This window comes from Eurypyga helias, unplaced genomic scaffold, assembly GCF_000690775.1.
Source record: "Eurypyga helias isolate BGI_N326 unplaced genomic scaffold, ASM69077v1 scaffold4851, whole genome shotgun sequence".
NCBI classification, from domain to species: Eukaryota; Metazoa; Chordata; class Aves; order Eurypygiformes; family Eurypygidae; genus Eurypyga; species Eurypyga helias.
In genome coordinates this window covers 6,546-17,820 of record NW_010232589.1, presented here as the reverse complement: position 1 = coordinate 17,820, position 11,275 = coordinate 6,546, and the positions used below count along the sequence as shown (strand labels likewise).

Here is an 11,275-nt window from a genome sequence, read left to right as displayed (position 1 = left end):
GCCATGACTTTTGAAATATGATGGAGAGGTTTTGCAGCTGCATCTGCCTGTTCTTTCAGGACCCGCGGATGTATTCCATCGGGTCCCATGGACTTGTGCACCTTCAGGTTCCTCAGGCGTTCCCGAACCTGATCCTCGCTGACCATGGGTGGCTCTCCATTCTCCCAATCCCTGCCCTTGTCTTCCGTGACTTTGGGGGTCCGGCTTGTGCCCTTGCCAGTAAAGACCGAGGCAAAGAAAGCATTGAGTACCTCGGCCTTCTCCATGTCCTGGGATGCCAGCTCTCCCGTTTCCTTCCTCAGAGGGCCCACATTCTCCCTGACTTTCTTCTTATCCCTTATGTACCTATAGAAGCCCTTCTTGTTGGCCTTGATGTCCCTGGCCAGGTTCAATTCTGTCAGGGCTTTGGCTTTCCTAAGCTGATCTCTGACCTCTCGGGCAACTTCCCTGTACTCCTCCCAGGCCACCTGTCCCTGCTTCCACTCACTGTAGGCTGCTTTTTTCTGCCTCACTTTGTCCAGAGTCTGCTTATTCATCCACGTAGGCCTGCGGCCGCTTTTACCCAACTTTTTCTTTGTTGGGATGCAGCTTGAGTATCTGTAGGACTGAGCCATATGAATGATAAAAAGACTGAAAGCTATGTACTCTTAAAATACTTCGTCATTTTTGGTTTTAGTATTTGGAGGGGGAAAGTGTCACTAACTGCAGTTGTCTTATGCTTGCTGATTTAAAACTTAGTATTTCATTTCCGAGATTATAATTTAATATGGAAGTTAGAGTAATTTGAATGGGTTTAAACTGATTTCTGTTGAAGGCAGTGGCTGTAACTAACAAGATTTGTTTATAGAGGAGTTGCAAATTAACAGTAATAAAGCATCATGTAACTTTCAGGCTGCAAAACAAACACACCCCTCTGTATTCAAAGATACGGGGTAAGGATCAGTATGTAGATTTTTTTTTTTTTGATGACCAACATCTTTTAAAATGAGTTACTGTCCTGGTTTTGGCTGGGCTAGAGTTATTTTTTTTTATTTTTCCTAGTAGCTGGTATGGTGCTGTGCTTTGGATTTCGCATGAGAATAATATGGATAACACACTGATGTTTTAGTTGCTGCTGAGTAGTGCTTATGCTAGTCGAGGACTTTTCAGTGCCTCCTGCTCTGCCATTGAGAAGCTGGCAGGGGACACAACTGGGCCAGTTGAACCAAACTGGCAAAAAGGATATTCCATACCATATGATGGCATGCTCAGTATATAAAGCTGAGGGGAAAGCTGGCCAGGGGTGTGTGATTTAGGAACTGACTGGACATTGGTCAGTGGGTGGTGAGCAACTGTGTTGTGCATCACTTGCTTTGAAAATCTATTATTGTTGTTATTTTATCTTCTTTTCTGTCCTATTAAACTGTATTTATCTCAACCCACAAGTTTTACCATTTTTCTGGTTCTCCTTCCCATCCCACCATGGGGTGGGGGAGAGGGGGGGAGGAGTGATTGAGCGGCTGCATAGTGCTTAGTTGCTGACTTTAAACCATGACAGTTCCATTTATAATAGATGTGGTCTGGATAGCAAAGTAAGGCAGAGGATGGAATGAATGGTTTTGAATGGCAGCAACAATAAAGAATGCTTCCTTTCTAAAGTGATAAAAACTTGTCTCTCTTGTGTGATTCCTGATTAGACCATTAAATTCCTGAGAAGTACTGCTAAATTTGAGCTAGCTTTAAAAAAAGTGATGGTTTGTGTATGTTGTGTGTTTCTATTGTGACATGGTGTTATAAATACTCATTCCTATCAGTGACCTTTTTTTCTTTATCTTCCAAGGCTGCTGAAACCACTCAAAGTGATAAGAGTGTCTCATCAGGGGAAGCAAGCAAGGGAAGCATTCATTTTCCGCCTAATGAAACAAAACTAGATTCTCAACTAGAAAACAAAGACCTAAATACCAAAGAAAAAAGCCATCCTGGTATGGATGAAGATGATGTAGAAGGAGATTCTTTTTTTGATGATCCTATACCTAAACCAGAAAGAACTTATGGCTGGTAAGTAACATGGATGTTATACTTAATACAGGTGTATTTTGTCCCTGGTATGTTTGCAGACCTTTGATAGCTAGCTGATGTTTGGTTATTCACACTTGTAAACATGAGTGTTTAGGTCTGCTCTGTGGCATTTTGTTTCTGAGTTGTGCATTTCTGTGATTATTTTCTTTGAAATGCACAGTGTCATCTGGGTTCTCTTGGGTGTACCATGAGTGGAAAAACCTATGTCACTTTCAGGTGCATTAGACTATATAATGTCCCCAGCCTGTTTGGTGGAGCGAACATAAATGAGGCACAGACATCTGTGTTTCCTCTTGCAGCAGAGCTGCAGTGGTGAGGCATACAAAAGGAAGTGGACAGTGACAGGGACAGTGCCCCATATATTTGTATGGCTTTGTAAGGAGTACAGAAAATCTGGTAAATGTGTAAACTGACTCTATAAACTGTGAGAATAATGAAAATTCTCATAGCTGAGGGTTTCCTCTCTTACACTGCAGCACCTTTTGAGTACAGGTCTAGGTTTTCAGTGAAGTGTTATTTCTGCATATGCTAATTTTCCAGACACTTCACAAGAGCTTGCTTTTTTTCATTTTTCATCTATGGAGTCTGATGGAAAAGTACCAATTGAAACAAGAACTACTGACTGAACTATACACCCTTTTTTCTAAAACTGAAGAACCAATCTTTGGTATCATCTTGCGCTATCTCGAAGCTTAGTTTGGATATCTCTATTGAGAAATGCTGCAAGATCCTTTCAGGGTGTTCTTTTGCTGTGCTTGAGTCATTGGAGAATTGCTCTAGCATAGTGGAGTTTACCAGGAGAGGTTGCAGAAGCATTTGCAAGTCAGTTTGACTGTAGCTCCCCTCATGTTGGATGTTCCCTCCAGCTGTGTCAGTAGTAGGCAGAACAGCATAAGCCTTTTTGTGTTACTGCTGTAGCAGATGCTTACTCCTTGAGTGGGCTCACTCTGGTACAGCACAGAGCAATCGTACCAGGTTAACTACATCTCTTTCCAGTAAATTAATGGATTCTGAGAAAGGTTATTTATAATACAGCTTTCAATTAATGTGTTTAGTTCAAGCAGAACATTTTTCCTCAGAGTGGTGATTTTTTAAACACACACCCACCCCCACCCCCCCCTGGAAAATACTGTGTTACAAATAACCTTACTGTGGTATTTCTTCTGTCTTTCATGCTGGAAATATCAAGATTAAAACTGCATTTAAGTCCTTTTACTTCTCCTTACTCAAGAGACATAATCTGTTTTAGTTGTAAATCAAACTAATTGAAATATTGAATTATCTGTGAATCTTTCTTCTTTTGGCTGCATTTACATGTGGGCACAGTGAAAGGCCCCTTGATAAAAATAGTGATGCTGATGAAGGTGCAGGAGCTCTGTCTGTGAAAGAAGACAGGCACAAGTCTTTGCATAGGTGAGAAAGTGACTTTCTTACTCAGTGTGTTGCTTGACACTTGTGCTGGTAAACTGCATACTGTTTTTCAGGTTGCAGAATGAACAGTCCTTTCCCCTTGTTCTGTTTGCTGTAAATGTTGCTGCTCTAGTTTTGTGACAATTCAGTAAATAATAGAAGAGACTCACTATGCACGTTTTACAGCTCTTTGGAGTATTTACTATTTATTTGGTTTGTTTTAGGAAAACTGAAGCTAATAAAGCAGGAGGCCTAGCATCCCTTTCTGATGCACCACATATAAAAAGTGGGTTAAGCTCCCTGACTGGTGCACCTTCACTAAAGGAGCCTGATAGTAAGTTTTCGCTTGTCTTTGTGTGTTGATGGATGTGGGAGGCCTTTCCTGAAACGCAGTGGATGAGCTTCACGTTCAGATGGGAATGTGGTTTCCGTCTGTTGCCAGAGTCTGGTTGCAACGTGCTTTGTAGCGTTTGATACATTGTGCTACCACTGGGGGGCATCTTGTGTTTTGGAGCATGAAATACTTCTCTGCATGCCTTTTCTTTCTTTGTATGTAAAGCAGTTTTCAAGAGTATAAAATCCTTCTGCTCAGTTTTCAACTGAAATTAACTTATTCCTTTGTATTATCATCTTACATTATTTGCACAAGTTCTTTAGGGATATTTGCTTTCGTGCTGTGAAACTTGATCCTCAATACTGGGAGATTGTCCCTGTTTGCTACTCATGTTTTTAAATGCTAGCAAAGACATTTGTTGTTAGACCTGAAAATTGGATAAATATTACCATACTACAAAGTTTATATAAAAATTATTATAATAAGATACTTAGAAATGGTTGATGGGTATGTTTAAGTGGGATCTCGTTAAAGAATCACAAGTCAAATTTCTGATATAAATGCTTTTGTTTTGATACAGGTTTGAATAGAAACTCTGTGTTGAAAGACTTGCGGTTGGTGAATGCAAAACTGGGATCACTAGAGTTAGGCAAGTAACTGCTAAACATGAGGAAGCTCTGATATTTTTTTAAGTGTAAGTTGTGGCCCGACTTCATAGGGGGATCTAAGAAACTGAAATACACATAGAACTAATAGCTTCAGCTGTACTTCTGTCACTCTGTTTAACACCATTGTGAAACTTACTGGAGTTGAGAGCAAGATCTGCTCTAAAGGCTTACAAAAATGTGAAAACTGGTGTCTTGCGTGTGGATTAGTATTTTACACGTGCAGCAAAAATTTGATTTGTTCCTTGCATACATTTGCTAATATCAAGTGATAAATGTTGTCTACATCCCTAAGAAAAAGGGGGTTTTATGTTTGTGGAAAAAGATAGCCAGGCAAGACAAGTAAGCTTTAGGAGCAATATGAAGATGGTGTGATGTAAGTATCAGCTCTCTCTCAAATCACAGCTGCCAAGTATTTAAATTTTGCCTTATCAATGTAGTCAACATCCCGAAAATGTACGTTCAATTTCAAAACACTTTGGGTAACGAGATTGACAGACATAAATTCATTTTTCCTCCCTAATCTGCACAAGTAGTTCAGTCTACTCCCACTTTTGCTGGCTATCATGTGTTCTGGTGCAGGAATAGATTATGGGTTTTTTTGTGTTTCCTGAAGAGAACTTTTTTCATTAATACCTTTTAAAAATTATTTAGGAAATGGAGATGACGATGAGTATGCTGATGACTTCAACAGGTAAGAGAAGGATGATACTGCAGTAGCATAGTATTTCATGCATTATAAGCAGATCCACTAGCATATTTGCATTATTTCATAATACTTCACCTAGTTGCTGTTGCTGGAGTCTCAGTATCTCTGAACTCCTTTAAACTTTGGTTTGATATTTTAATACTTATATTTACAAATAAAATAAAAGCTAAAAACAGCAGACTCTTGTGTAGAAGTTAACGAGTTCCTTAAAAAACTGGTGCTATAACTTTAAGGTAAGTTGTTGCTTTTATGTAGCAGGTGTTTGTTGTGTTTTTTTCTTTTTTTTTCTTCTTTTTTTTCCCCTGAACCATGCACTTAGTGCTTTAATGCTGTTAGACAGTGAATACGGTGTATGCTGAAATAGTCAACTAAAAAGGCATCATGAGTAGTCAGTAATAACTACTAAACAGCCTCATCCTTATGATGTGAAGGTATTGGTGTTATAAACAGCAGGGTTGAGGCTTGGGGATTTATCAGTGTTTATTATGGCTTCATCTATGTGGAAAGCCTTTAGTTGTTACGGGTTTCTAAGCAACTTTGTATTTAACTTGCTGGGAAGTGAAATCCCAATCAAATGTCAGGTATAAAGTCAAAATAAATGTGATACTTGGATGTTTGGAAAGAAAGTCTTATTTTTACGTTTATGGTTTTCTTTCTTTCTAGTACTAGTCATCGCTCAGAAAAAAGTGATATCAGTATTGGTGAAGAAATAGATGACATTTCTGTGGAAACAGAAGACTCAAATGCCAGTGATAAAGTATGATTCTTTTAAAATTGTTCTTGATATTCTTCTGATATTGTCTTGACTCTTTTAACCTTCCATCAAGGAATGTGCCATTAGACCTTCCTAGGACGTATGTTAAGGCTGTATTATTTGTTCTGTATTTTTAAACTTAGTAGTCTTGCTGAGTTAGATACTATAATGATTAAAAACCAAACCATCCCACAGCAGTTGTTTGGTAGCATAACTTGCTGTTTCTAGGCATGTAAAAAATATCTGGGACTAGTTTTAGTATCCAGGATAGGAATGTCTTACCCCTGTATCTTAAGATTTGAGCACCTCCTAAAGGAGTAGGAAATCTCTATGAAAGATCTTGATGCTAAAAGGATGGGATGCTGTTTGAAGGACTACAAGAAATAATACTGTTTCTATGATTTCTGAGTTTGTAATCTGATTTATTTTCTAGCTTGAAGGCGTCACGCAAGACCTTACCATTTCTCAGTTAAGTGATGTTGCAGATTATTTAGAAGACGTGGCATAGAATTGGACAGCTAAAATGTTTTGCTCTGCTGAACTAGAAGACTGCTGTGGACTGTTAATTTCAGACAATCACTTTTTGCTGGAATGTCCACTCCCTATTTGTGCCTTGTGTTTCAAAAAGACTGTAGGAGGAGAAGGCTTTTAAATATTCTTGAGAAGAACTAAATGAAATGGTGCGTTCCCACTTGAGTCTGATAGCGGAATTATTTTCTTCATTTGGTTCAGCCAAACCTTTTACATCAGAAGGTGGATTTTCCAAGCAGAATGTCCATTGCTGGCAGTGGGCATAATAAAAACCAGTTGGTAAGAGAACATCTACAGAGAGGTATGTGGCTTTATGATGAACTTGCACTGTTACTGTAACAGTCTGAGTTTTTTAAAGATAACCAAAGCAAGAACCTTCAGAGATAGTGGTTCAACTCACACTTCTTTTAACACCGTTGTGTCAAGTCAGCATGTAGTACATCTTTTTGGTAACTCCAGCCACAATACCTGATTTCTCCAGACTTACTTGAAACTGCTGTTTTTCAGACTCTTCTGAAAGTTGGGCTTTTTTTTTTTTTAAAGGCATATCAAATTGACAGTATCTAAACTCAAATATAAATTTAGCTGCATTTAGGAGCTAAATTTAGCAGTAGTCTTAACTCCGAATATTCTTGTTTAAATATGTTTGTGAGACCATTAACGTTGAGATCTAAGCTGGTTTTATATCTGATAATTTCATTGATGTTATTTGTTGTTAAATCACAAAGTAATTTGTAAGGATCCACAAATCATTAACTAAATCATACTGGTTTTTAAGTTTTTAACAGTGTGTGGTAATGGTTTGTGGAGCTTTTATTATTGAGGGCTCTTCCTGTGCTGTAAGCTCACTTTCATTCTTGAAAAATCCTTGTTATGCAGAAATGAGCACCAAGAAGTGAAGCCACTAACCTTCTATTTTTCAGATTCTGACTGCTGTACAGAATTAAATCCAAATATTTAAAATTACCATACGGAAGACCTTATGGACACTAAGTTCTAGCTAAGAGCAAATTGTTGCATTTTCATTATACTCTTGAAGAACAGGGTCAGTATGGAAACATTAACGTTACTGTTGAACATGGTGCCGCTATAGTATATAGGTCATGGACGTTTGTAATACTGAAACAAGACTTCAAAATGTGCACTTTCTGAACATTGTGAACACATTTGGAAAATACATGTGAGTGGATATAAATAACTTAGTTCTTTTTTTAAGGCTTTGTAATTTTTTTCGGGAGCGCCGTTGGCCTCTCATCACTGGCCACCACAGTGGACGTAGCATGCTAAACTGAAGCCATTGTTTAAGCATATAGAGCTGCTACTAGCAGTGGGTGCTGACTTGGGTCTTAATTTGCACTGGTCCAGCAGGCATGGAGGAGTGCTGGGAAGTTATGCTTGTACAGTACATACATGATTTGAGACGAGAGAGGGAAAGTGTGCCTTTTATTTATGCGCACCCCAAAATAGCCAGCAAAAAAGCATCAGAATATTTTGTCACATTGTTAACTTCTAACTTTGTGCCATATTGTAGCAGCTGAACACAGAGGAGAATTGGTTTTTTTAGGTTGAAAAAAATGTGCCATAGACTTCAAATAGCAACAATATTGTAACATATGATGCATCCCGTGTACAAAACTCCTTTAAGTATGGGGGAACCTGTGCCTCAAGATACTATGTACAAAAAATTTGTTTTGGGCTTTTTTCTTTTTTTTTAATTTTTTAAGAACACCAGCATGTCTGAAGGAAATAAAATTCCACTTGAACACCTGGGAGCAGTTGACTTCTGGCATTCATTTTTAAGGTGTAAGGAATAATGTAGAGACAGTGTTGTTCGCTTTTTTACTTGTCTTGGGAAAACGTAATGTTCCATTACCTGTAGGGTATGTGGCAATTTATCATACCAAAAGAAACAGACTTTGTAAAATGATTTCTAATTGCATTTGAAGATGTGGCCTTTAAAAGAACTGATTAGATATTTTAAGTGTTAACATGACTTGTGTTAACAGCAAAGTGTTGTTCTCTTACCTTGGGGGTTAACTGGAGGCCTTGCACTTCAGCTCTAATTTAAGGAAATGCCAAAAAGTGGTAAGTCTCTATGCTGTTCCTCCTGTGGGCTTTTACTGAATTGTGTATAATAATTCAAATTGAAAAATAAAGCTGTTGTGCTAGCTAAATTGTATTTTGGAGACTTCTTGAACTAAAAATGTTAATGTTTAGGAAGCCCTGTGGGTTCGGGGGGATTTTCTTGAAAAATGTGTTTTTTCAGAGTTAGTCCAGTCTGCAGCTGAGAATGTGTGCGTGCTCAGGTTTCTTCTAAGCCCAAAGGATCTTGCAATTCCTGATGGTGAATCCTAAAGTCTGATCAAGACCATACTGAATAGGGTTATGGGGTGTCGGTCCCAGTTGTCACATGGTTTGATTCAGCAAGGGGAATAAAAATACCCAATTTTGACTGGCAAAATTGTCTTGTTTACCATTGTTAATTTAGGTTACTTTAAACCTGACTGTCAAGCCAAGCTTTCTTGAATGCTTGCTTTTCTGTGTGCCTCAAACCATATTGTTTGGTATTTTGCATTGGGCTTCTCCCTGAATGACCTCATGCAGTTGAATACACAACCTCATCTGTCTGTTAGAAGTAACAACTGGAGCCATGTCTTAAAAGATGGGAATGTTCCTGTCTAAGTGGTGTTCTGTGGTTCCACCTTTTCGCAGGCATCTCAGTGAACAGAGGAAGAAATGTCTGAGAAGGGCACTTAGGACTGCTCTGTGCAGTTCTCTACCAAGTATGTCTGGTTAGAAACATGTTTCTTTGTTAAACGATCAGACTCTGTAATTTTTTTTAACAAATCCTGTGACTTCCAGGAGTAAAAAATGAAGGACTTAAGCCATGGCTGACAGTTCCCCATACCATTAACATGGCTGCAGTAATGAGGATGGATTATAAAAATACCAGTCTCAATTTTTTTGTAGTGCATTTACTGTATTTCATTCTTTCTTCCTCAAGTAAAGTGAGAAACCATTGCACCTCTGATAAAGTATTCCCTCTGAAGTGATGTTTTCTGCAGCTGTAATGAAACCACTCTCAGGCTTTAGACTGTTTTCACGAGATAGTCGTTATTTAGGCAATTTATCTAGCTTTGGGACTACTTCTGTAATTGACAGGGTGATTGGGTGATGATGATGATGAAGGGGTTTACTCCTTTGCTTTATAGTGCAGTAGTTTTTCACTGATAAAATACTTTGTAGAAAGCCCAGCCTTCTCTTCAGAAAAGAATGCAACTGTGGATATTTCAGTTTGGTTGTAGATGAAAGCTGACAAACTAGTCTTAGCATTGTCTAGGCAGCAGGAATTAAATCTCAGGATGGCTACAGTGCTGTGTGCTCACTTCAGGAAAGGCTGGATGCATCTTTCTTGGCAGGGCTTTCTGGTTTGACCTTTTCCTTGTAAGGCAGAGCCAAGGGAGAGGTCTAACTGAATTGTAAGAGTTTTAATAGGTCTGTAAGTGATCTTGCTCACCGTTATAGCTGGCCTGTAGAGGCTTTAGTGTCATGAATGCAGTATTGTAAAAATGTAACTTGCAACATATGACTGTCTTGATTTCTGCAAAAAAAAGACTGAGCTGTTCAACCTCCTGACAAATGTGTAACAAACATCAAGAAGTGTCAGTTCCTTTCTTTATATATCATGAATGGTACTCAATTCTTTAGATTTTAAAAAAGGGGTGGGGGAGGGTGGTGTGCCAAAAGCCCAATGACCTTTTATCCAGTTTTTGGTTTGGGGCTGCTGAGTTTGGTGCTAAGATTTATTGCTGTAGTGATTATTATTTTCTTTTTTTAATACAGAAATAGGAAAACTGGATTTAGCTGTCCTTGCGTGTACAGTATGTTACTTCTTTGGAATATTGCCGTAGCGTCTTCAAGTCAGTCACGGTTCAAAACTTCTGGTGTAACTTCTTCCAAAAGATTTATTCTTTTTGACACTTCAGAGGGCAGAATATAAGTGTGGAACCTGCTGTTCAAAGAAGTGCCACAAACTGTTCTCTCCCAGGCCTCGAAATGAATCGCCTCAGTCAGCTAAGTCTGTACCTTTTGGGGAAGTGCGTGAATAGCGATCCTTTCAGGACAGAAAGGGCATGGAAGGTCATTCTTTTTTACTCGTGCAGTCTTCAAGCGTTGTCTGATACAGTAGTTCAGGAACAGTAGAGAGATCACAACAAAGTTGAGCATATAGATAAAAGGTTATTTTGGGGAACACTTGCTTTTTGTTCAATGAACTGAATGTTTGCTTTTAGCACTGAGGTCTTTTGCCTAAGTATGTTATTTGACTTAAGGGGACAGAGTGCTTTGTAAGCTCCTCAGGAAAGCTTTTTCAAGCTTTGTAAGCACAGGGTGGGAGAGAAAATGCAGACCTGGTGCTTATGAGCTGAACAGACCGTGGCTGGGAACAAAGCAGTGTGAGGAGCTGCACACCGAGCAGGAAATCTAATGGGACCGAGGCAGGTGTGCGTCAGGTGCCTGTGTCCAGCTCAGGGCGAGGAAACAGCCTGCCTGGTGGAGCTGACATTCATAAGGTGGGATGAGTGTAGCTAAGAGCTAGGAGGCTGGGAAGCTGCCTGCTCCATGCTGCTGGAGCACGTCAGGCTGAGAGAAAGCAGAAGGTAAAAGTACTTGGGGACTTGCTATGGCAAAGGGATAAAGGTGCACGATCCCACTTCCCTGGCCCATCAAGGCCTGTCTGTGCCTTGCCTGAGCCTGCCTCTGCAAGCGGTAGGGCTTTTGGGGTTGGGTGTGGAGACCAAAGCCTGCAGTATGTG

At 39.3% G+C, this 11,275-nt stretch overlaps 1 protein-coding gene across 1 annotated transcript; it reads left to right on the top strand.

Moving 5' to 3' along the window:
- Positions 1-1,819: 1,819 nt before the first annotated feature.
- On the top strand, positions 1,820-6,874 carry FGFR1OP (FGFR1 oncogene partner; the record flags this gene model as incomplete). The annotated part of the gene is made up of 6 exons (XM_010161426.1): positions 1,820-2,037; positions 3,693-3,802; positions 4,383-4,451; positions 5,122-5,161; positions 5,840-5,933; positions 6,364-6,874. Coding segments are annotated over 6 exons (606 nt in total), but the record flags the coding sequence as incomplete, so codon positions are not given.
- Between the last annotated feature and the right edge of the window lie 4,401 nt (positions 6,875-11,275).